This window comes from Lactuca serriola, chromosome 5 (genome assembly GCF_051521515.1).
Source record: "Lactuca serriola cultivar US96UC23 chromosome 5, Lser_US96UC23_V15, whole genome shotgun sequence".
In the NCBI taxonomy this organism is placed as follows: domain Eukaryota; kingdom Viridiplantae; phylum Streptophyta; class Magnoliopsida; order Asterales; family Asteraceae; genus Lactuca; species Lactuca serriola.
The window spans coordinates 201,026,149-201,052,030 of NC_136412.1; the positions used below are offsets into that span (position 1 = coordinate 201,026,149).

The 25,882-nt window shown below is 38.0% G+C and overlaps 1 protein-coding gene across 1 annotated transcript; it reads left to right on the forward strand.

Annotated features, from left to right (window-relative positions):
* Nucleotides 1-22,359: 22,359 nt before the first annotated feature.
* On the forward strand, nucleotides 22,360-25,362 carry LOC145053473 (Zinc finger C-x8-C-x5-C-x3-H type family protein). The gene is made up of 10 exons (XM_079001526.1): nucleotides 22,360-22,518; nucleotides 22,749-22,947; nucleotides 23,035-23,132; nucleotides 23,213-23,308; nucleotides 23,508-23,601; nucleotides 23,711-23,919; nucleotides 24,047-24,150; nucleotides 24,268-24,460; nucleotides 24,643-24,715; nucleotides 24,982-25,362. Exons 1-10 carry the CDS (start codon nucleotides 22,472-22,474, stop codon nucleotides 25,018-25,020), a joined length of 1,152 nt encoding a protein of 383 aa, XP_078857652.1. The 5' UTR covers nucleotides 22,360-22,471; the 3' UTR covers nucleotides 25,021-25,362.
* The last annotated feature ends 520 nt before the right edge of the window (nucleotides 25,363-25,882 follow it).

Genomic DNA, 25,882 nt, shown 5'->3' on the forward strand with positions numbered 1-25,882 from the left:
GGTTTGACATCCATTTGTCACATCTCATAGTCATAATATCCAGCTATGGAAAGTAGTATCCTAATAGATTTAATCATAGCGAATGGTGAAAAGGTTTCATCATAATCAATCCCATGAGTTTGAATGAATCCTTTAGCAACAAGTCTTGCTTTGAGTGTGTGTAATTTGTCATCTATGTCAGTCTTCTTCTTGAAGACCCATTTACTTCCAACAATCTTGTTATTGGGAGGAAGTTCAACCAAATCCTAGTGCTTTGTGTAAAATGAACTAGTTTTATTCCTACTATTTCAAACACAAATAAACACACGAAAGGCAGTGTACCTATCGTTTAACAATATAGTTCAAGCAAGCAGGGTATCAACACAAGAAACGATAACAATTAACTAACTACTAAAATTATCTAGTTAAAACTAACAATAAAAAGAAGGGTTTTCTCTAGTTTTACAAGACTAGAAACTTAAACAATTAACTAACACACAAACAAGAAAATTAATAACTAAGGAATTAGAAGGTAACTAGATTCAATATTAAAAGAGACTTCTGTTTAGGTTTGACTCACTTGTTTCTATAGTTGATTTTATGGCTAGTGCAATGGATTATATTGATATTGGCTACCGATTAATGTGATTATATTCATGTTCACTATTACTAATCCTTAGAAAACAAATTAATTTAAACAATGGCCAATTGGTTAAACTAATGAATTTCCTAGTATTTTGATTAAGTAAGACTTGTAGTTGTAGCTAATTAAATTACTGATTCAATTAACATCTTGTATGGTTGTTCATCACACAAGCTTACACATTAAATTACCTATTTTCTAATTAATCCTAGATTCATATTCACTAATACTAGGCATATAACATTATTTTCACATAAATCACATGAAACAAGAAATTAAGAGGATGTTCATGCAACTTAATAGACTTGATAATTAATAGAAAATAGTTATTGTCAACACATAAGGATTGGTTACAAGCTTAACATAACAATTTTCACCAAATCAAATAATCCATGCCATAAATTCAATCCATATTAACAAGATAATCTACCTAAACAGAAGTTATGAGTTTTTAGCTCATATCTACAACAAGTAATATCTCAAAAATGAAATCCATAAGTAAAAACATAGGTTTGTGCAATAAATTAAGAAAAAGAGAGTATATGTTGCCTTTGATCTCTTCCAAATCAATCTCCAGGGTTGATCTTCGAATTCCAGAGCTTCAATAACTTTCCAATCGTAGATAAGTCGCCAAAAGATCTAGAGAGAAGTCCTTGTCCCGGGAATTTGTGCCCTTTATATAGTTTTCTAAAAACAGGGGCGACTCGTCGAGTCCATAGATTGACTCGATGAGTCCATCACTTAAATCCCGTTCATGAATATTCGTATCTACTCGTCGATTTGATGCCCAACTCACCGAGTCCTTCAGCTTTTTGGCTTAATTTCTTCTTTCTTCATTTCCCGAGCTTTCAATTGCTAATCCCGCTTCCTTTTTAACTTGAGCATGTCTTTTTAGCTGAAAATACAATTTAAACATATTTAAGTACCTTTTGTCTAATAATTGAGACAAAATAGCTAAAAAGTATTAAGATATTAAACAAAATATATGACCAAATATGCACATATCACCTAGACTTAATTTTCTCTCATGGATTGTATCTCTGCGTTCAAGGCTTCAAACCATTTGTCAGATTCGGGATCTAACATTGCATATCGGTAGTTGATGGGCTCATTAGCATTCATCATCATGAGACACTCGTCAATGAGAAATCCATATCTCTCAGGTTCATGACGAGTTCTACCGGATCTGAGAACGCCTTGTGTTTTAACAGGTTGAAGGAGAATGATCTCTTCATCTTCAACAACCCCTTGTTCAGTACTAGTGCCAACTAAAGCTGCATCGAGTTGACGTTCTTGATCTTCTTCAAGTTCCACGTGCCTCCCACTTGCTTCATCCATTAGAAACTTGCCTTCTAAGAATTCAACTTTTCGTGAGATAAAGATCTTATTCTTAATAGGAATGTAGAAGTAATATCCTAAACAGTCTTTAGGATATCCTATAAAGATGCATTTGGTAGATCTAGGATCAAGTTTGCTTGACGTCTCCTGTCTAACATAAGCTTCACTACCCTAAACTTTCAAATAAGATAAGGATGAATCTTTTTAATACCACGTCTCATAAGGTGTTTCACTACCTTTTTAGTTGATGCCATATTCAATATATGGGCTGCAGTGAGTAAAGCATGACTCTAAAATGATAAAGGAAGAGTACTTCGACTCATCATAGATTGAACCATATCAAGTAAGGTCTGATTTCTCCTTTATAAACACCATTAAGTTGTGGTGTTCTAGGTGGAGTGAGTTGTGAGATAATCCCATGACTCCTTAGATGGTCTTGGAACTCTTGCTCAAGTACTCGCCTCCTCTATCCGAACGAAGGATTTTGATTGTTTTGTCGAGTTGATTTTCAACTTCACTTTGAAACAATTTAAAATTTTCAAATGCTTCATGTTTATGTTTCATCAAGTACACATAAAAAAATGACTAAAGTCGTCAGTGAAGGTGATATAATATCTTTCACCATATCTAAACATTGTTTTGAAGGTTCCACATACATAGTGTGTATGATGCCTAACAAAACACTCGCCCTTTCATTTGTTCCAAAGAAAGGGGATTTTGTCATCTTTCCACAAATACAAGATTCACATATGTCAAATGACTCAATGTCATTTGCCCTTAAAAGTCCACTCTTTTGGAGTTGAGATATTCGCTTCTTGTTTATGTGACCAAGGCGACAATGCCATAGATATGTTTGATTTAAATCTTGTTTGAGCCTTTTAGTGTGAACATGATAAAGGGACTTATTGTTTGAGGTGTCATCTAGGTTTAATTCATAAATTCCATTTATCATTCTAGCCTAAAAATAGAATATTCCATCTAAGAAGGAATGAATATTATCATCAACAAATTGAAAATTAAAACCAGATTTTCTTAAACCGGAAACTGGTACAATATTTCTGGTAATAGAGGTAATCAAACACACATTGTTTAATGTTAAGTACATACCAGATGGTAATTGTAAATCAAAATGTCCTATTGCTTGGACTGCAAGTCGTGCTCTATTGCCCATATGCAATACCATCTCATATGTCACACCTGGGAATCGGAACAAAGGAAACATCCGGAGGCGAAGGACGTCATTGTACAGTATCATAACAATTGAATATAAATGAAACACGCATCACAACAATTGCATTGAATATTTAACAAGTTTACATTGTATTCATATATTGTTTACATGATATCAGATGTATGTGACAAAAATGAATAACGTGATGTGACGACGTCCCATCCTCCAAAAATGTTTTTGTATACTTGTTTACTGATTTCCTGATAATACAAGTAATTTTGAAAAATGTCAACAATTAAGTTGGTGAGTTCATAAGCATTTTTTTTTTATGAAAAAGGGTTGTAACTGTTTCGTAAAAAGGATAGTGTTACTTCCAGAAAATCCAATATTTTCTTAAAAATGAGCTGGAAGTCTTAAGTTCCAAGACTCATAATGTAAGTAATACTATACTATAAAATGATGTAATGAAGTTTTAACTTTATATAAAACTACTTGAAATGTATGTTACCTCGTAAATCAAATGTTTTGTGGATACCCTATGTGAGTTATTATAACCATACTAATGCGACTAGTTGCCTGAACGACGCGCTACGGACGTCGGAACTGTTACGACATTTGTCACCCCAGACCTGCTAGTCTAACTGTAGCTAACAATTTAGGTGCGGGGTTGTTAATCCCGTATAGATCTATATACAAGTATCATGCTCTCACTACAAGAGACTCTAGTTATAATGCAGGTCTTAGTATGTGTACTCTGGTGGGTACGGTGAAGCAAAATGTATCACAACCAGTATCAATCGATTTACGTGAACTGAAAACTCCTTTTTCTTGTAGATGGACTAATTATACCTTTAAATAATTAGAGGTTTCTTTTGTAATGATAGTGTAGTTTTGCGACTCCCAAACTATACTAGTTATAGTTTATCATGTTTGTGTGTCAAAAACATTTATATAATCATTTATATAAATACATAGTAATCATCTTTTTTAGTTCAAAATGTAAGATCCAACATCATATTTTTGGGTTTTAACCCACAAAATAGTGAAATAACTTGAATGTACTCCTTTGTGTTGGAAAAACTATATTTTGGTAAAAAGCTTCCAAAACCCTTGTAGTTTTGCAAATCATAATTTTTTCTCATGATTTTTATAATATAGATCATGTTTTGTTTCTGTTAGTTTTGTATTTGAAAACTAATATATCACAAATACTTGTACAAAAGCTACTAATAATCACATCGTATGCAAATAATGGCATATACTTTATCATAAAGATGAAACAAGCAAGTATTTATATGATAAACAAATTTTGACTCGTAGTACCCCCCCCCCCCCCCACTAAAACATGAAAAAATCAAAATGTGGGGGTATAAACTCACCTCGAGTGGCTTTGTGGGTTTTTTTTAGAGGATGGTGTGAAGATTTTCAAGCCTAACCACTTGAATGGGTTGATGAAATTCCTTGGAAATGTTATTTATCCTAAGTGTTTTAACCAGTGTTGTAAAAATCGGTCTAGGCGGCCGATTAATCGGGGATTAATCGTTAGGTGGTCCTCAACCGAATAGGATTAAGTGTGAAAACCGTCAATTTCCGGTCAAGTCAAAGTCAACTGAAGTCAACAAGTCAAACCGTTCGACTCAATTTGCCCGTGGGTACTAGAGTTTACGTTATGTAATTTCTAAACAACTCGCTATTCTAATGAGAGATCATAAATCGAAAATTACGTACATCTAGATCTCCTTAACCTAAAACTGTGGTAAGTGACGAGCCAAACCGATAAAACAATGTTGCATACTCATTGGGAGTGTGTAAGATCCTTAAACAAGGCTTAACAGGGTTTACGGACCTTGCATTGCGAAGCCGGACACTCACATTTGTCACACACGAAACCTCTCTCAATCTTTTTCACTCTATCTCTCTTTATCGAGAATCTCTCCCAAATCTCTCCACATATGTCAAATCTCTCCCAAATCTCTCTAAGTATGAGAAATCTCTCCAAGAATATGAAATCTCTCCCAAATCTCTCTTTGTATGAGAAATCTCTCCAAGAATGTGAAATCTCTCCCAAATCTCTCTAAGTATGTGAAATCTCTCCCAAATCTCTCTTTGTATAAGAAATCTCTCCAAGAATGTGAAATCTCTCCCAAATCTCTCTCAAAAGTTCCTTAAACTTTTTGTAGTCTTTCGAGCCATCCTGACCCTTAACCAGGTCAAAAACGGCTTAAAATAGGGTAAAAACGAGTAAAATAGGCTTAAGGACCCAAAACCTCTCTTAAGGAGCCGAACCCTCTTAAGGAGCCGAACTTGTCAGAAGCTAAGTGTCAGAAGCGAACCTCCCTTTCGGGCCCGAACCTCGCACAAGACCCGAACCCGAGTCTCGGTCCATTTCGCTCCATATTGCCCTTCGGTCTATTTCGCTCCTGATGCTTCGGACCGAACCTGCTCTTCGCCTCTTGTTGTTTCGCTTCATTTCGCCTCGCGCCTAGCCTCAAGAGGACCGAACCTCCGGCCCAATCCGAGAAGCCTCGCAGGAAGAGCATTTCTTCCCGGTTTTCAACTACGATTCCATTTTAGCTCCGTTTTTAATTGTTTTAACGCGGTATTTTCACAAAAAACTTTATTTTAACATATAAGGACCCATAATTATTAATTAATCACGTTTTTAGAGTATAATCCTTATCCAAGAAGAGTGGGTGGGATATGATTGGTGGAGTGTTGACTTTGCTTTAATCTATGACACAAGCAACCTCCCATACCCACTCCATGTCACTATTCCCCATCAGCCCATACCTAGTCACTTCATTGTACTTTTCCCACATTTTTTCAACCACACAATTGGTCAAAGGCTAGAAAACTCTCATCTGTCCTCACACTTCTCTCATTTTCTCATTCTTCCACCAAAGATCAAACATATTTTCTCTCTCACTTCCTCTCTCTAAAATTCGAGATTCAAGGGCTGATCTTAGATTTTTCATCCACATTTGGTAAGTATCTTCCTCCTACACTTAGATATTCTACTATCCTTCATCCAAATCATAGATTTCTTACACAAATATCGTCATATTTGTTGTTAGCTCCTCAAATCTTCAAGCATCTCCCAAGTGTTCTTGAGTTGAACACTTCTTTTCCCCATCATCCATCTATTAAAATCACTCAAGGTGAGTTCATACCCCTACATTTTCATGTTTTCTTAAATTTTAGGGGGGGGGGGGGGGAATACAAGTTAAAACACCAAGAACATAACTAAAATTTTCCAACAGCTTTCATCAGAAAAGTTGGACTCCATTCACGAACTGTTTTGGGCAACTTAAACATTTTTGTTTTCAAAACCGTTTTAGGTGTAAGTAGTTCCAGTTCTTAGCTTTAAAATGACTATTTGCACATCTCCATACGATTTGTCTACAATTTATGGTGATTTTTACAAAACTGCCTATCATTTTAAACACCAATCCGGACCAGTCTGTGATTATGGACTTTTTCACCCAAGTTGGAGGTCATTAAAAATCATGATAAAAGTTATGAGTGAACTAAACACATTTTAGGAACTCTCAGAATTTACGGATTCAATTTTCGACTTCATATGATTTTTCTATGACTTTTCTAAAACAGCGCAGAAAGGTTAAAAATTAGTTAACAGCATATAACTTTCATAACACTTTGTATTATGTTGAGCAAAGTGTATAACAATAAGTTCTAAATATTGAATGTGTTTCCTTGTTAGTTTATCATCACAAACTGAAACTTAGTCGTTCATGATAAGATTATTCATTCATTTAGAACACGTATATTAAGCTATAATAAGCATAGTTTATGGATTCATAACACTAATACATTTTCATAAAAGAGTTCTTATACATTACAAACGTTTTGGATAAACTATAATAGGTATAGTTTATGTATCATTTACTTCTCAAACTTATTTACCAAAGGTTTTCAGTTTAGTTCACGTAAATCTGTTAATGAATAAATTTGTGAGTCATTCGTTTCGGGTTACTTCCAAAGTAACCAATTCAAAAAGTCCTGTAAATTGTAACCAGAGTCTCTCGTAGGGAGAACCTGATAGTTGTGTATAGATCTATATTGGGTTTGACAAACCCACACCTGAGCTGCTTGCAACAGCTAGACCGGCAGGTCTGTGGTGACAAGTGTCATTTAACAGCGACGCCTGAAGAACGTCGCATTACGAGGTCGTCTAAGTCAAGTATGGTTATGATAGCTCACATGTGGTATTAACAAATCATAAGATTTACGGGTTCTAACTTTAAATTAGTGAGTTATGTCGATTTAGCTCACTGAAATTACTTTAAGTATGGAAAAATACTTGTACGCCCTCAAATCAGAAAGGGTTTTACGCCAATTTGAAACCACTTTTATATCTTTAAGTATGACAAATACTTGTTCATTTTCGGTCCTGGTATTTAGGACCACATAACTTTTATAAGGAAAATATTGGATTTTTCTTGGTAACATACATCTCTTTAAAAAGATCGATTTTCAAACTCTTACTATCAAAAGCTTATGAACTCACCAACCTTTGTGTTGACACTTTTTCAAAACTACTTGTATTCTCAGGAATTCAGTGAAACAGGAAATCAACAACGTTTTGAGGATGGGACGATAAATTGTCAAACAGTTCATTTTGTCATCATAATGTAATTGATTTGAAATATGTAAACATATACATTGGTGTAACTTTTTCAATTATATTTATGATGGTTGTATTTACTTTGATCACTATCATACTCGTTGTTGTGATACTATACATGAAGTCCTCCACCCCCGGACGTTTTCGGCATCCTTGGTTTGGGGGTGTGACAGATTGGTATCAGAGCATTGTTTATAGTGAACTAAGTATATCGAACCATATAAGATATACAAACTATAAATGCATTGGGACTAAGGTCTCTGATTTAAAGTTTTCAAAACAATTATACTTTTAAAAATAAATAATTTCCTATTAAAAGTATACATGCATGCATACATACTAATGTCAACATCAATCTAGAACAAAACAAAAATAATGATTGTTGGATATCACAGGTAAGCTCGGGGATGTATGGTCAGTCTTGGGAGTGGCATAGCTTGATCAACTATGCTAGTCCGAGGAGTGATTCGCACATGCCCAAGAGTGGTTGTGATATTGCAACAAGTCTAAAAACTTACCAACACCACCACCATGAGAACATTAGAACAGAACATGAGTTTAAAATACTATAGGAGTATTTTGTAATATCATAACTTATATGAAAACTAAATAGATCCTTAATAATAGGTCTATAGTCCCTAAGTGGATACTCTAAGGTTATGTATAACTTAGAAATCATAGACTTAGAATTTGTGGTCATTGCCTTACTTCCTTTTGCTTGTTTGGATGTGGACCTAGGGTAGGATCACTTATTCGAAGGTCTATCATAACTTGTTATATGTAATTAGTATGCACCATGTCATTATAGAAGTAACTAATAAGAATCACCCCTATAAGTAATTAATTATAGAGTTAGACGCCAAGTAATTATCTCTTCCACTCCTATTCTCGCAAGTACAACATAACAAGATCCTACTTACCAGACGACCCCTACTTTCCCAATTCGAACCCGAGAAATGGTGAATGGTTATGAGAAGAATCAGAAGCGGAACCGGAACCGGAACCGGAGGTAATCAACCCTCCATGCATAGCAAGGGTTTCCGCGAACCGTTTCGACTACATCGAACCTGTGCCCCGTTGGGCAATCATGATCGAGGGTTGAATGTCGACAGCAATGACAACAACCACCATGTGGAGACCAACGAGGGTGCTATGACCTCAACCCTGGGGGACCGACTGGCAGAGCCCTCCCGGCGAAGACCCGGCAGATCGCGAACATCGGGGATTAAAGCAGGTAGACTACAACCCGAGTTCGGAAACTGTGCGCTACTACAGACCCTACCGTCTCACGTACCCGAGACTCAGAAAGAGACTACTATTTCACAAGCCAACATTCTTTTTAGAACCTTATCGCCGCTCGTGAAGAGGAAAGAGAGTAACGGGGTAGACACACAACATCCAAAGAGAGGAGGATCGCAGCCAAGCATCGATTGGCAGGGCTGCAAGGTGCATTGACCTTGCCTCAGGCATCATAAGGGAGGGATCGTCGTGAGTGAGTTCATACCGCTCACAAGACCTGGTAAATTAGGTTCATGAGTATGCGTTGGTGCTACTCTATTATAGGTAAAAGCACGACACTGCAAATGAAGTGGTCATACTAATCGAGAGATCTAGTTGCTATCAAAACTTTTCCATGCAGGGATGTGAGGTAAACCTACATCTAGGTCAAAAAATTTCGCTGAAACCATAATTACTAGAGTCGTATTAACAAGATGGGCTTAGGATATACCTAACGGACTTGAAGGTCTATTTAGTCTTAATTATATAACTAAGCGTACATCAATTGGTCATAATAAGGACCTAGCTTGGGTCAAGTATAAGGTTTCACTTAGATACAGAACTACTAAAATACATGAGTTTACCATATAAAGACTCTCGTTATGAATTGTTTTCAGAACACCCTTAACAACCGAAATACGTTACAAATCGACATAAGATAAACTTAGTTAGAAAACTCGCGATGTATAGCCATTCTAAAAAACTCATTATCGTCTCACCTTTAAACAATTTGTTGAGAAGTTCCTTCTTCATAGACCTATGGGGTGCGATCGTTCAGGCACTAATACACCGGGTCCCATCAAAACTCCTCAACCAAGTGTGTTCGGACAAACATGATTCTAAGATGAGTAAAGCTTAACGCCCGTATGAAACCTACTCCTACCCACTGCCATAACTCCATCTCAGGATCATTGGCGGAAACACTAGGAATAGTACAGTAATGTGCAAAAATTTATATGCATAAATATAAATCGTAAGGATGCACTTAAGATAATCATTTCCACTAACGAAGTCGTTTTTCATCGTGGAACAGAGCTATGTCTTCACCAAGAGGCAACCAACCAACTAGCAAGGCGCCAACCCAGCAGATAGACTCTGCTACTTTTCAGGCTGCAGTCACGGCAGCCGTGACAGCCGTCATGGTGCAATTCAATACTATCAACGCCAGCAGAGATGGAAGCGGTACTGACAATACAGATTGTGGTAACAATCAGGAACACCAACGGGTGTCTGCCAGCGAAAATACCTCAGGCCACAAACCTACGAACAAGAAGCAAAAGTTTTGGAACAAAAAGGAGCGCAACCAATCTCAAAGATCCGCTAAAAGACAACAACCCATGGCCACCCCTACACTTACAACAGCAGTCACGACTCATGCCTCGACACTAGCCACGGGGTCTGCCACCCAAACGTCATCCAGACCATATAAGGGATCACTCCCAAGGTGTAACCAATGTGGCTTCCATCACAATGGGGATTGCCGGGAGATGCACTGTAAAAACTACAACAAGAAAGGGCATACCGTCCGTTTCTGTAGGGCCCCGACTCAGTACATCACTTCAACCCCCATTACCAAAGTAATTCCAGTGTGCTTCCTATGTGGCGAAACAGGACACTTCAAGAGAAACTGCCCAACTGAGAGGAATGACGGGGGAGCTGGAGGAGTGTGTCGAACGAACCAGCAAGGGTAACAGGGAACCATATTAGGAATTTTTGTAATGTTTCCAACGACAAAAACGTTTAAGTACCATATGTTTGTAATGAATTTGGTATGTTTGCTGAAATCACCGTCTTTCTAAAAATAGTTAAAATACTCTCTCGTTCAGATCAAACCAAAGACATTCATATATGACCTTAGGATCATTACCTGTAAGATGTGATGACTTTGTACATACATCGGGGTTAATTATAATCGAAATACTGAAGTCTTGAAACAAATAATTCCATCCTGACTCCTATTCCATGTCTAGTAGTAGGAATTGAGTGGGGCCACCCACTCGACAATTTCACCAACATCAACTTACATACGACGTTCATATACCGCTCGATCGTAGGGAGACCTGTCAAGGATCATGATATCAAGTATCATTACTGGATATCGAAACACACCCACTACCAGTGCTAGACACTGTGGTACGAATCATCTACAGTAATAATAACATCAAACAAAACGGAGCACCCTGAAAAGAAACACAAGATACTCTATCACTCTAGTGATCTCTTCTTATGAATACAGCTTAACACATGTTATCTAAAAGAATATTGTTGTCATCATCCAATTTTGATTGTTATAGCCCTCATCTTCCCGATTTAACGACTACAAAAGAACCCTTCACCTAACCCACCGAATATCGGAACCTTTGTCTCCCATAAACGCGTACAGAACGGATCTCCGGGTCATCTCTCGCTTTGAAACTCCAAAACACGCACCAGAGGAGTGTTATACTTCCCGAAACCTTATCACAAGTATTTACCGGAGACCTTCGGGAATGTCATGCATGCAACAGACAAGGTTCAAGCACAGAAGCTTGGGACGGATACGGTTAGTCTACCACTACTATGTGTATACGCGGGGATAATGTATAATCAAGATTCTACGGACATTGGATGTGTGCTTCCGCCCTATTTCCTGTTCCATGTCAGGTTGTGGATTTAGGGCAGAGTCACCCATCCAACTGTCTTGCCAATCTTAAGCACATACGACCTATATGCGTAAGTTAATGATAGATGGACCAGGTACGAGTCCTGCCATGAACTTCGAGCCAAGGTTTCCCAGGAGGACGAGTGAATGTCCTACCATACGAAAAAGGTCTAGTCGTGTAAACCAGACCCACATGCTTCCTACCGAGCTACAAGAACTGTCAGGTCAAACCCGTCGAACTACTCAACAATGAAATTGAAGAACCAAGCTTCTCACCCTGGAGAGCTCCGGTCTTATTCTTCAAATAGAAAGTCAAATTGCTTGAAGGCCCATCGACCTCAGAGGCCCTGACAATATCTCCAGTAGAAACCTTTATTATCTGCCTCGCATAGACGAATAGGCCGACCAACCGCAAGGAACGAGGTACCCTTCAGGAATTGGACCTGAGATCTGAATATCACCAGTCGCGAGTATTGGAGAAGGATGTCCGAGGAAAATCCTCCGAATTCGATGCGGACGCTGCAAGTCCGTAGTGATACCCCTTGGATAGGACCAACCCGCTCGCAGTATTCATGAACGTAATAAATAGGATATGCCATTCTTACTAGGATCAATTCGTCATTGTCATTGTAAATGACTTGCTTATCTACCCTTGTAGTAAGAAGGAAACCAATGAGAGCAGCTACAACAAACCGCAGAAGCAATACGATCAGAGAAGCCTTACCCGAAGTTCTCTAGATACGAGTTTTGGATTTGAGGAGTCGAATTCCTAAGACACATCATTATCAATGTGGAAATTCTTAAGGACCCTTTCAATTGATCAAAACCGTTGAGAAACAGTTAGCACCAAAGGCATCAACAGGAATACGCCAAAATTCTGGGTCTCACTGACCTACCGTCTTAGTCCCTTTAGAACTTCTCGTAAATTACGAAACCCCCTTACGACTTTGACCCTGAAGGGAGCAACCCTTGACTGGGAAGAGAAGCAAGAGGGAGAAACCTTTAGAGCTCCAGAATAAGAGACCAAATTCCTCTGGAAGCCTCACTCTAGGAAGGCTTGGTACGCTTCAGAAAGCGTGGAAAGCTAAAACCCCAGATAATTAGGCCCTTCGAGACTCTTGTCAGAAATTAGCCCTGTAACTCGCAACTTCAATCTACCCCCGCAAGCTTGGTAAAGTACATTCTACCCGACACGTCTCGGACTTGCAGAGGTATCTATCTGACGAGACACTTGTAATTCCCCTCGACGAGATCGAGTTCCACAAGAGCCTCACCTTCGTGGAAGAACCGTAATGACCATGGACCGAGAGGTCAAGCGGACGAAGCAACTTCGCTTCCCGTTAGTGAAAGTTCGCTGGAATACTAACCAAGGACCTGGAGTCACTTGGGAGCGCGAGAATCAGTCGATTAGGAAGTATCCCCACTTCTTGGCTCGATTATTTATGCCTACTCCTTGCCTAAATTCAAATTTCGGGATGAAATTCCCTCTAACGGGGGGATGATGTGACAACCGTCAATTCCCGGTCAAGTCAAAGTCAACTAAAGTCAACAAGTCAAACTGTTCGACTCAATTTGCCCGTGGGTACTAGAGTTTACGTTATGTAATTTCTAAACAACTCGCTATTCTAATGAGAGATCATAAATCGAAAAGTACGTACATCTAGATCTCCTTAACCTAAAATTGTGGTAAGTGACGAGCCAAACCAATAAAACAATTTTGCATACTCATCGGGAGCGTGTAAGATCCTTAAACAAGGCTTAACAGGGTTTACGGACCTTGCATTGTGAAGCCGGACACTCACATTTGTCACACACGAAACCTCTCTCAATCGTTTTCACTCTATCTCTCTTTATCGAGAATCTCTCCCAAATCTCTCCACATATGTCAAATCTCTCCCAAATCTCTCTAGGAATGTGAAATCTCTCACAAATCTCTCTTTGTATGAGAAATCTCTCCAAGTATGAGAAATCTCTCCCAAATCTCCTAAAGTATGTGAAATCTCTCCCAAATCTCTCTAAGTATGAGAAATCTCTCCAAGAATGTGAAATCTCTCCCAAATCTCTCTTTGTATGAGAAATCTCTCCAAGAATGTGAAATCTCTCTAAGTATGTAAAATCTCTCCCAAATCTCTCTTTGTACGAGAGATCTCTCCAAGAATGTGAAATCTCTCCCAAATCTCTCTCAAAAGTTCCTTAAACGAGTAAAATAGGCTTAAGGACCCGAAACCCCTCATAAGGAGCCGAACCCTCTTAAGGACCCGAACTTGTCAGAAGCGAAGTGTCAGAAGCGAACCTCCCTTTCGGGCCCGAACCTCGCACAAGACCCGAACCCGAGTCTCGGTCCATTTCGCTCCATATTGCCCTTCGGTCTATTTCGCTCCTGATGCTTCGGACCGAACCTGCTCTTCGCCTCTTGCTGTTTCGCTTCATTTCGCCTCGCGCCTAGCCTCAAGAGGACCGAACCTCCGGCCCAATCCGAGAAGCCTCGCAGGAAGAGCATTTCTTCCCGGTTTTCAACTACGATTCCATTTTAGCTCCGTTTTTAATTGTTTTAACGCGGGATTTTCACAAAAAACTTTATTTTAACATATAAGGACCCATAATTATTAATTAATCATGTTTTTAGAGTATAATCCTTATCCAAGAAGAGTGGGTGGGATATGATTGGTGGAGTGTTGACTTTGCTTTAATCTATGACACAAGCAACCTCCCATACCCACTCCATGTCACTATTCCCCATCAGCCCATACCTAGTCACTTCATTGTACTTTTCCCACATTTTTTCAACCACACAATTGGTCAAAGGCTAGAAAACTCTCATCTGTCCTCACACTTCTCTCATTTTCTCATTCTTCCACCAAAGATCAAACATATTTTCTCTCTCACTTCCTCTCTCTAAAATTCGAGATTCAAGGGCTGATCTTAGATTTTTCATCCACATTTGGTAAGTATCTTCCTCCTACACTTAGATATTCTACTATCCTTCATCCAAATCATAGATTTCTTACACAAATATCGTCATATTTGTTGTTAGCTCCTCAAATCTTCAAGCATCTCCCAAGTGTTCTTGAGTTGAACACTTCTTTTCCCCATCATCCATCTATTAAAATCACTCAAGGTGAGTTCATACCCCTACATTTTCATGTTTTCTTAAATTTTAGGGGGGGGGGGGGGGGGAATACAAGTTAAAACACCAAGAACATAACTAAAATTTTCCAACAGCTTTCATCAGAAAAGTTGGACTCCATTCACGAACTGTTTTGGGCAACTTAAACATTTTTGTTTTCAAAACCGTTTTAGGTGTAAGTAGTTCCAGTTCTTAGCTTTAAAATGACTATTTGCACATCTCCATACGATTTGTCTACAATTTATGGTGATTTTTACAAAACTGCCTATCATTTTAAACACCAATCCGGACCAGTCTGTGATTATGGACTTTTTCACCCAAGTTGGAGGTCATTAAAAATCATGATAAAAGTTATGAGTGAACTAAACACATTTTAGGAACTCTCAGAATTTACGGATTCAATTTTCGACTTCATATGATTTTTCTATGACTTTTCTAAAACAGCGCAGAAAGGTTAAAAATTAGTTAACAGCATATAACTTTCATAACACTTTGTATTATGTTGAGCAAAGTGTATAACAATAAGTTCTAAATATTGAATGTGTTTCCTTGTTAGTTTATCATCACAAACTGAAACTTAGTCGTTCATGATAAGATTATTCATTCATTTAGAACACGTATATTAAGCTATAATAAGCATAGTTTATGGATTCATAACACTAATACATTTTCATAAAAGAGTTCTTATACATTACAAACGTTTTGGATAAACTATAATAGGTATAGTTTATGTATCATTTACTTCTCAAACTTATTTACCAAAGGTTTTCAGTTTAGTTCACGTAAATCTGTTAATGAATAAATTTGTGAGTCATTCGTTTCGGGTTACTTCCAAAGTAACCAATTCAAAAAGTCCTGTAAATTGTAACCAGAGTCTCTCGTAGGGAGAACCTGATAGTTGTGTATAGATCTATATTGGGTTTGACAAACCCACACCTGAGCTGCTTGCAACAGCTAGACCGGCAGGTCTGTGGTGACAAGTGTCATTTAACAGCGACGCGTGAAGAACGTCGCATTACGAGGTCGTCTAAGTCAAGTATGGTTATGATAGCTCACATGTGGTATTAACAAATCATAAGATTTACGGGTTCTAACTTTAAATTAGTGAGTTATGTCGATTTAGCTCACTGAAATTACTTTAAGTATGGAAAAATACTTGTACGCCCTCAAATCAGAAAGGGTTTTACGCCAATTTGAAACCACTTTTATATCTTTAAGTATGACAAATACTTGTTCATTTTCGGTCCTGGTATTTAGGACCACATAACTTTTATAAGGAAAATATTGGATTTTTCTTGGTAACATACATCTCTTTACAAAGATCGATTTTCAAACTCTTACTATCAAAAGCTTATGAACTCACCAACCTTTGTGTTGACACTTTTTCAAAACTACTTGTATTCTCAGGAATTCAGTGAAACAAGAAATCAACAGCGTTTTGAGGATGGGACGATAAATCGTCAAATAGTTCATTTTGTCATCATAATGTAATTGATTTGAAATATGTAAACATATACATTGGTGTAACTTTTTCAATTATATTTATGATGGTTGTATTTACTTTGAGCACTATTATACTCATTGTTGTGATACTATACATGAAGTCCTCCACCCCCAGACGTTTCTGCCATCCTTGGTTTGGGGTGTGACATTAAGGCTAACCAGTCGGCTTAATCGGTTTTGGTCAAAGGGGGTCAAAGTCGGAGCTAGACAGTTCTAATCGGTCCTAGGCGGCCTAATCAACCAAATTTTCAAATTTTCAAAATTTTAAATATTAAACCAAATTTTTCAAAATTTCAAAAGTTCATAGTATTTCAATGTTCAACTGATATATAAAAAAAATTAAAAAATAAATAAATTTTAAAGTTTTTCTCCAAAATTTTCAAAATTTCTATGTTTTTCAAGTTTACAAAGACCCAAATTTACTTCTTTTCTTAAGATATATTAAAATTTGAATAATTTTTCTTGTTAATTGGATGATAAATTGTTGTGCTTGTTAAGCTTATCGTTAAACTTTTATGCTTATTTATTTATATTCTTACGATTAAAGTTAGATTTATAAATTTTTGAATAATTTTCTTAATAATTAATGGTTCCCGATTAATCCGCGATTAATCCCCGCCTAGCTGATTAATCCATAGACCCCAGTCCTCCGACTAGATAACGTCTAACGTTTTCTGCCACCTTGGTTTTAACACATAATAATATATGTAAATAATATGAAACTAACATGAACGTGTAATAAAACACTAGATCAACAAGAAAAGATTACCAAAATACTAAGATTAAGCTTGGAGATTTTTGAACTTGGAAGCTTGGACTTGTTTCTTTGGGAGATAATGGAGTTAATAGGAAAGGGAAATGAAATTGGTGGGAAGATTATGTGGTGATCTCGTCCAAGATAAGGAAGGAAAATGAGGTGGAATTTGCTTGGTTAACTGTTGTATAAATTCGTGGGATATTGGTGTGTAATGTTTTGCATGGGAAAAGGGTGAAACATCACTTCTTAAAGTCAACTATCCTTATATTTTACTTCTCTTAAACCAAAATCGCATTAGAAATGAATCAAGGTGGTGATTTCGGCCAAGGCATGACCGAAATCACCTTGTACCCCATGTGATTTCGGTCCCAATGCTTTTGATCTTGGTGTTTTTGGTCTTAGTGGTTTGGATCTTAGGTGTTTTCGGCCTAAGGGTGTTCTAGGTTGGTGATTTCGGCCTCCTTACAACCGAAATCTCAAAGTGGGTGGGGTACTAGGCCAAAAACTATAATGCAATGTTTTAAATTCATGATTTATGTTTCCAACTATTTGGCTTATAAAGGTTAATTATGTCATGGTTTTCAAAGTTATATATATATATATATATATATATATATATATATATATATATATATATATATATATAATCCTACAAATGATGCCCCTTTGGCTTTCAAAATTTTATTACAACAAAATATGTTGTGAATTTACTTATACACTGTTACAATTTAATCCTTGCTTGTTCCAAAATTTTCCAGTTGTCACATCATCCCCCTGTTAGAGGGAATTTCGTCCCGAAATTAGCATCTTGGACGGGTCCATGCAATTAGAGGAAAAGTTGTGGGTATTTATGTTTCATTTGATCTTCCCACTCCTAAGTGAATTCGGGTCCTCGCTTGGCGTTCCAACGGACCTTCACTATTGGTATACGACTTTGTTTTGTTCTTGTGACTTCCCTGACCATGATTTCAACGGGTTCTTCTATGAAGATTAAACTCTCATTTATCTCAATCTCGTCGAGTGGGACCACAAGAGTCTCTTCGGACAGACACTTCTTTAGGTTGGACACGTGGAAGACAGGATGTACATTATTGAGTTCCTGTGGTAGAAGTAGCTTGTAAGCCACCGGGCTGATCCTAGCAAGGATTTCAAATGGACCGATATACCTTGGATTTAGCTTCTCGCGTTTGCCAAAACGTATCATTCCCTTTTAGGGCGAGACCTTCAACAGTACGTGGTCACCGACCTGGAATTCCAAGGGTTTTCATCGCTTATCAGTGTAGCTTTTTTGCCAATTTTGGGATGCTTTTAATCGTTCATAGATTTGAATGATCTTCTTCGTAGCTTCTCATATGATTTATGGGCTGGTGAGTGTGCTATCAGGCACTCGTCCCCTTTCTAGTTGCGTGTCACCTACCTCAGCCCAACACAAAGGTGATTTGCACTTGCGTCCGTAAAGGGTTTCGAATGGTGCGACCTTGATGCTAGTGTGATAGCTGTTATTGTATGAGAATTCCACGAGTGGTAAGTGGGTATCCCAGTCCTTACCGAAGTCTATCACACATTCTCTCAACATATCTTCCAGCGTTTGAATAGTCCTTTCACTTTGACCGTCTGTTTGGGGGTGATAAGTTGTATTCATGTTGAGTTTGGTCCCCAAGGACTTTTGCAGCGACTGCCAGAACCGTGAGGTGAACCTACTATCTCTATCGAAGATGATAGATATTGTTACCCCATGCAGTCGCACAATTTCTCTAATGTATGACCTGGTTAACTTCTCCATCTTGTCGGTCTCCTTTATTGTTAGGAAGTGTGCGAATTTAGTTAACTTGTCAACGATAACCCATATAGTGTCAAGTCCACCCGCTGTCTTGGGTAACTTGGTTATGAAGTCCATAATTATCCGCTCCCACTTCCATTCAGGTATGTCTGGTTGTTGGAGCAAACTTGAGAGCTTTTGATATTCTACCTTGACTTTGGCCCAAGTCAAACACTTGCCCACATAGGTAGCGATCTCTGCTTTCATGTTCAGCCACCAATAAAGTTTCTTGAGGTCCATATACATCTTGTCTGAACCGGGATGAATGAAGTATTTTGTCTTGCAAGCCTCGCTCATGACAACGTCTTTGCCTAGGTGATAGCGAATTTCGCACTCGTAAGGCCTCCCCTACTACGTTGGCTTTGCCTAGGTGATAGCGAATTTCGCACTCGTAGTCATTTAGTAGTTCAACCCATCGCCGTTGTCTCATGTTGAGCTACTTTTGATTGAGAATATGTTGAAGACTCTTATGAACTGTGAAGATGTTGCATTTGGTGTCGTACAAGCAGTGTCTTTAGATCTTTAAGGCAATCACCACTGCCCCTAATTCGAGGTCGTGTGTGGTGTAATTAAACTCATGAGTCTTGAGTTGTCTTGAGGCATAGGCGATGACCTTTCCTCGTTGCATGAGCACACATCCTAGGCCCTGTTTGATGCATCATAATAGACCACAAGGTCTTCGGTCCCTTCTGGGAGGGACAAGAGTGGAGTACTGCACAAAGCTTGTTTAAGCGTTTGGAAAGAGGCTTCTTGTTTATTTCCCTAGCTGAAAGTTACTCCCTTCTGTGTGAAGGTTGTAAGCGGCTTTGCGATCTTAGAGAAGCTTTGTATGAATCTTCGGTAGTAGCCAGCAAGGCCCAAAAATTGGCGTATCTCCATCCGTGTTCTTGGTGTTGCCCAGTTTGCAATCGCCTTGACTTTGGAAGGATCCATGCGTATCCCTTCGTTGTTGACCACATGCCCCAACAAATCTACCTTTCGAATCCAAAATTCGCATTTTGAGAATTTGGCTTATAGCTTTTCTGCCCTTAACGTCTCCAAGACTTGCCGTAGATGTTGATGGTATTCCTACTTGCTTCATGAATAAACTAGTATGTCATTAATGAATACTATCACGAATTTATCCAGGTATGGTCGGCACACCTGGTTCATTAAGTCCATGAATACTGCTGGTGCATTGGTTAGACCGAAGGGCATCACTACAAACTCGTAGTGACCGTAGCAAGTTCTGAATGCCTTCTTAGGGATATCTTCCTCTTGAATCCGCAACTGATGGTGCCCTGAACTTAGGTCAATATTTGAGAAGTAGCTCGATCCTTGCAGTTGATCAAATAATTCGTCAATTCGAGGTAGGGGATAACGGTTCTTGATAGTGAGCTTGTTCAGTTATGGATAGTCTATGCACATGTGTAACGATTCGTCCTTCTTTTTCATGAAGAAGACCGGTGTTCCCCAAGGTGAGAAACTCAGTTGGATGAATCCTTTGCTTAGCAGTTCGTTCAGCTGGCTGGACAGTTCCTGCATTTCCGCAGGTGTTAGACGGTATGGGGATTTGGCTACGGGGGTGGCTCTAGGAATTAAGTTGATTATGAACTCGACTTGGCATACCGGTGGGATTCCTGGTAGGTTTTCTGGGAATACATCAGGAAAGTTGCAGACCTCATGAATATCCTTGATGTCTTTCACTTCTTGTTTCTTATCAACGACATAGGCTACGAAGGCATGATATTCCTTGCACAGATACTTATGAGCCTTGATGCAAGAGATGATTTGTAGATTCTTGTCGGGTTTATCGCCATAAATGACAAGGGTTTCGTTATTTGGTAGGTTAAGGCGAACGACGTTTTCGTAGCACAGGATTTCGGTATGGTGAGGACTTAACTAATCCATGCCAATGATAACATCAAAGCTACTAATTGTGACCGACATCAGGTCGATGTGGAATGAATGGTTGTTTAGAGTTAGTGTGCATCCTGCGAATATATTGTTAGTGTGTTTTGTTTTTCTATTGGCCATCTCTATGGTGAATGTTTCATTTAGTGATTGGGGTTTTTGCTTGAGTAAGTGCTTAAACTGGTGGATCACGAAGCTTTTCTCCGCACCACTATCGAAAAGTATGCATGCGTATGAGTTGTTTAGGAGAAACGTACCAGTAACCACGGTGGGATCCCTCATGGCCTCCTCATGCCCCATCGTTAGAACCCTTCCCACGCCTTCACTATTTCTGTTATGTGCCTTCGACCAGTCCCTCTTGTTGCAATTTGTACATTGCATTTCCCGACAGGCTCCGAGGTGGTGGTAGCTGCATTTGTCGCATTTCGGAAGAGTTCCAACATATTGCTTGGCTGGTGCAGTGGCGGCAGGGGCGGTGATGGCATGGACAACCACAATTTGTTGCTTCTTAGCTGGGTCTTGGGTAGGTTGACCCTTCTTTTTGTTCCAAAACTTCCTCTTGTTGTCACCCCGCATCGGTTGTTCAGGCGCGGGGGTCATGATGCCTTGACGAATTCCTTGGTCGACAAGAGTTTATGCCAGACATTTGTCAATGTCGAAGGTGCTCGCGTTGGCAGATATGACCATTCCCTAAATCTGAGGGGATAGCCCCAAAATGTAACGTTCCACTTTCTTGGCCTACGGGGTGACCATCCCAGGGCACAGAGTTGTCAACTCATTCAATCGAGTAGTGTATGTGGCAATATCGGAGCCCTTCATGCAATGTTCCCACAGTTCCTGCTCCAGTTTTTGCATCTCGCTCCTTGGAAAGTATTCCTCGAGCATCAGTGCCTTCAGATCCTCCCAACTCATAGCGTTGGCAACGACTAGAGTCAAAGTTTTAACGTGGCCATTCCAACACGACAAAGTTAAGTCTACGAATGTACATGCAACATACTTGACTTTGAACTCATCAGGGCATACACATATTTTAAAGACGGATTCGGTTTTCTCGAACCATCTTGTTAGAGTAACGACCCTGCCGTCACCATGATACGTCCTGAGCTTGCAGTTCATGAATTCTTTGTATGAGCATATTCGCTGGTGCCCTTGGTTTTCGCTTTGGTTGGAACTGTTAATTATGTTTTCGCCTCCGTTGCTGTTACTACTGATTTGAGCTACGGCGGCAGCCACATCGGCTGTTACTGCAACCTGGAACACTATAGAGTCCATTTGTGGGGGTGGTGGCGGTGGTAATTTTAGAAAAAAGAAAATTTTTATTTTCCGTGAAAGGTTTAGAGAAATAGACGAATTAAACGCGTTTTCAAAATTCTTATTTTTTTGGAATTTTTTTCCGAAAAACAGCCAAATTTTTCGCAACTAAAAGCATCGTATCCTATGCTTTTTGTTATTCAACTTTTGATGCTAACATACAACACAATACAAGTTTGATACGGTTTTTGCATTGGTTTTGTTTTAGGGTTTTTTTTTTGATTTTTTTTAGATAAGTTTTATTTTTGTTTACCCTAATTGTTTGGGAGTCGTCGAACATACTTCAAATACTCCACGACAAGTTTGACAAGTTACAACTATCGTAGTCGGGGGACTGAACTTCAATACTGTTTGAAGGGAATTGAGATGCCTCCTCCCCATAAACCACTGTGCCGGAACTTCCAGCGTGGATTGTACGCATCTTCTTCATCTCTTCTTCAATTTATTTTTTAGGGTTTATCAATTTTGCACTCTGTAGCATTTCATGCTTCTCAAACCTGCCGAAAAATCGAAACTCTAAGCAAGATTTGCTGTTGATGAAATTCGACCAGATTTTTTTATCGCTTTCGCGACTTTAAATTGTCCGTTGTCGAATTACCTTTTCTGCTAACTGTTCTTAAAACAATTGTTCAATCTCTTGCAGCTGTAAATATGGTGCAGAATGCAGGTTTCTACATGAAAATCAACAGCAGCAAGCAAAACCAAATCCTTTTGGATTCGGTACTGGCACTCAAAACACTACACAATCTCCGCGTACTGATCCCCAACCTCAAAAGCCCAATCCTTTTGGATTTGGTGTTCAGAACAACTCCCAAACTGGATCTAAACCTAATCAATTCAAGGTTCGTTATGCGTTTAACTCCAGTTTCATCTTATATTACATATTATCTTCTTGTTGGTGACTTTTTTTAATCTGTTATATGGATTAGCCTGGTGAAAATAAGTGGAGCCGATTTTCCCCAATAAACGCCCCTAATTCTTCAGCCCCACAAAAACAAAATAATCAGGCTTCTGCACCTAATCATGTGTAAGATTCTAAGCTTTGAACTCATTCCCTCATTTGTCCTGGAAATTGACTGAATTGTGATGTTTTTTTTTGGTATGAAGGTGCACAGATTCTGAGTCTTGCAAGCGTCAAATTAGTGAAGATTATGAGCATGAGACACCACTTTGGAAGCTTACATGTTATGGTCATTGCAAATAGTATGTTGTTCTTGTTCCTCAACTTCACTTAGTAGGGGCAGTTTTGGTATTTGTTTAAGTTAGGTGCAGAAAGAACAGATTAATAGAAAAAGTTAGGGAAAAGAGGTCTTTCCCATGTTGTTCATTTTTTTGTTAAATCATTTTATTATTACTTTCTACAATTTACTTTTCAATATCAACTTCTTTTATTCTTTTTTAGTGGGCCTTGTGATATTATTGGTGATATTAGCTGTGAAGAATTACGAGCTGCTGCATATGATGATGCTAAACGTGGAATGAACATTCAATCAGTTGTAAGTTATTATCACATTCTACTTTCATTTCTTCCTATTACAACATTCTACATTAAATTAGAAAGATTCTTGACTTTTTATAAATTTTGGCAATTAAAAAATCTCACAGGTTGAGAAAGAGAGGAGTTTAGTGAATTCCAAGTTGACTGAATTCCAAAACCTACTTCGTAATCCTTATACCCCTCCACAAAATTCAACTCTTTCTACCCAAAACGTCTTTTCCGGAAATACCCCTCAAACAATTCAAAATAATACCCCTCCTTTGGTTTCAAGTTTCAGCCAATTGGGTACAACTGTCAATTCAGGTTTCCAAATGAGGCAAGATTTCCTTTCTATAAAATTTGGATTCACGTTTTTCACTTTTTTGTTTTCTATTATAATTTATAACTAACCCCTGACCCTTTAATTTTCATATTTCATTTCTATTTTTTTTTTAATTTTCTAGACCAGCTGCTCCAAATAATATTTTTGGGCAAGTTAGTCATTTCCAACCTCCTACTCAGATATCAAACACACCCCAGAAGAACCCCTTTGCATTTGGAAATCCAGGTGTGATTTTTGATTTTTCTCATGTATTATTATTATTGTTGTTGTTGTTGTTGTTATTGTTATTATTAATTTATTATTATTGTTATTATTTATTACTTATTGCCATGTCATGTTTAGGTGCAGTGGTGGGTCCACCTTCTACACAGTCATTTGCCACCACACCTACATTTGGCAATGCATTATCCTCTACTGCTACTACAGCTTCACCAAATCTTAATGTGCCACGTCAGCAATCATCTATGCCATTTGGTTTTGGCCAAAACCCTTCTCCTAATTTACTTCCTGAGTCACTTCCCACTCTTCAAATTACGTAAGTGCCCTTCACAATTTACACACTTAACATCTTGTTCTGTTTCTTTTCAACTTGATCTTTATAAGTTGTGTATTGATGTTACTTTTTGACTCAATAGAGAAATTCATGGAAATGAGGCTTTTTATTAATACTTTAATCATAAACTTTTTTGTGTTTTATTATGCTTTTGGTTTATGCAGACAAAACATTCAAATTTCAAATGATAATGGAGATAACAGTATATGGTTCAAAGAGGAATGGAGGCCAGGAGAGGTAATCGATAATGAGGATGACAAGGGCATTTACGTCTTTTTACAAACAAAAAATATCAAGAGCGAGTCTTGTTCCATATTTTTGGATGAAACAAAAAAATTGCAACTTTTTTTTTTGTCTCATTGACATTAGTGTCTGTCATAGTCCAATGCATGCGAAACACAGTATAGCCAGAGTCAGGAGAGTCCTGTCTGTGTCTGTCCCGGCTCTGGCTGCACTGTACTATCTAGGTATTAAGTTAATTTTGTTGTGTTCTTTGTTTCCAGATTCCTGAGGAAGCACCTCCAGAAGGAGTCATTTGCTAGGGTAATCTATCAGATTCAGATCATCATTTTTTTTGGGTGAGGACTTTTTTGGAAACCTAATTTTTATGAGACTTTGGGGTTTTGTTGTTGTATACAAAAAGAAAAGATGCTATACTATTGAAAGTACAAAGATAGAAAACATGTTGTAGTTGGTGTCATGAGAATGTTAAGGCCATATTTGTTACGTGGGACATGATTGGAGAGCTTAGAGAAGCTATTTTTGAAGATTATTGGAGGTTAGGAGGGCATTTATGCCTTTTGTACAAAGAAGAGATATGGATGATTAAGTTATGCATTACAAAGAAGAGATATGAATGATTAAGTTACGCATTACAAAGTAAATAGTTATTTGTGTTGAGCTTCTATATGGGGTCATTACCTTTAAGGCATTAAAAGATCGGTATTTCAAGTTAGTATTTATTTTGTTTATTAGTTAATTAATAAGTTATTGACAAATAAGAGATATGAATGATTAAGTTATGGATTATAAAGAAGAGATATGAATAATTAAGTTATACGTTACAAAGTAAATAGTTATTTGTGTTCGGTTTCTATACGTTGTCATTATCTTTAAGGCTTTAAAAGATTGGTCAAACTAAACTATTTCAAGTTAGTAGCTATTTTGTGTTGGGCTTCTACACTTTGTCAATACCTTTAAGGCTTCAAAAAGATTGGTCAAACTGAACTATTTCAAGTTAGTATCTATTTTATTTATTAGTTAATTAATACTCTCTTCGTCCCAAATTAATTGTCAACTTTTGACTTTTGAAGTTTTTTTTCTTCAACTTTGACCTTAAATATTTTTATTTGTGTTATATATTATTTGATGAAACTTATTACAATGAAAAGACATTTAATATAC

What these genes read in the sequence shown, in the direction of transcription:
- LOC145053473 (XM_079001526.1), top strand. Translation starts at nt 22,472, where the DNA reads ATGCCTCCTCCCCATAAACCACTGTGCCGGAACTTCCAGCGTGGATT. An exon ending in CTTCCCACTCTTCAAATTAC is followed by an intron (nt 24,461 to 24,642) that starts GTAAGTGCCCTT and finishes TGGTTTATGCAG; the next exon opens with ACAAAACATTCAAATTTCAA. An exon ending in AGGAATGGAGGCCAGGAGAG is followed by an intron (nt 24,716 to 24,981) that starts GTAATCGATAAT and finishes CTTTGTTTCCAG; the next exon opens with ATTCCTGAGGAAGCACCTCC.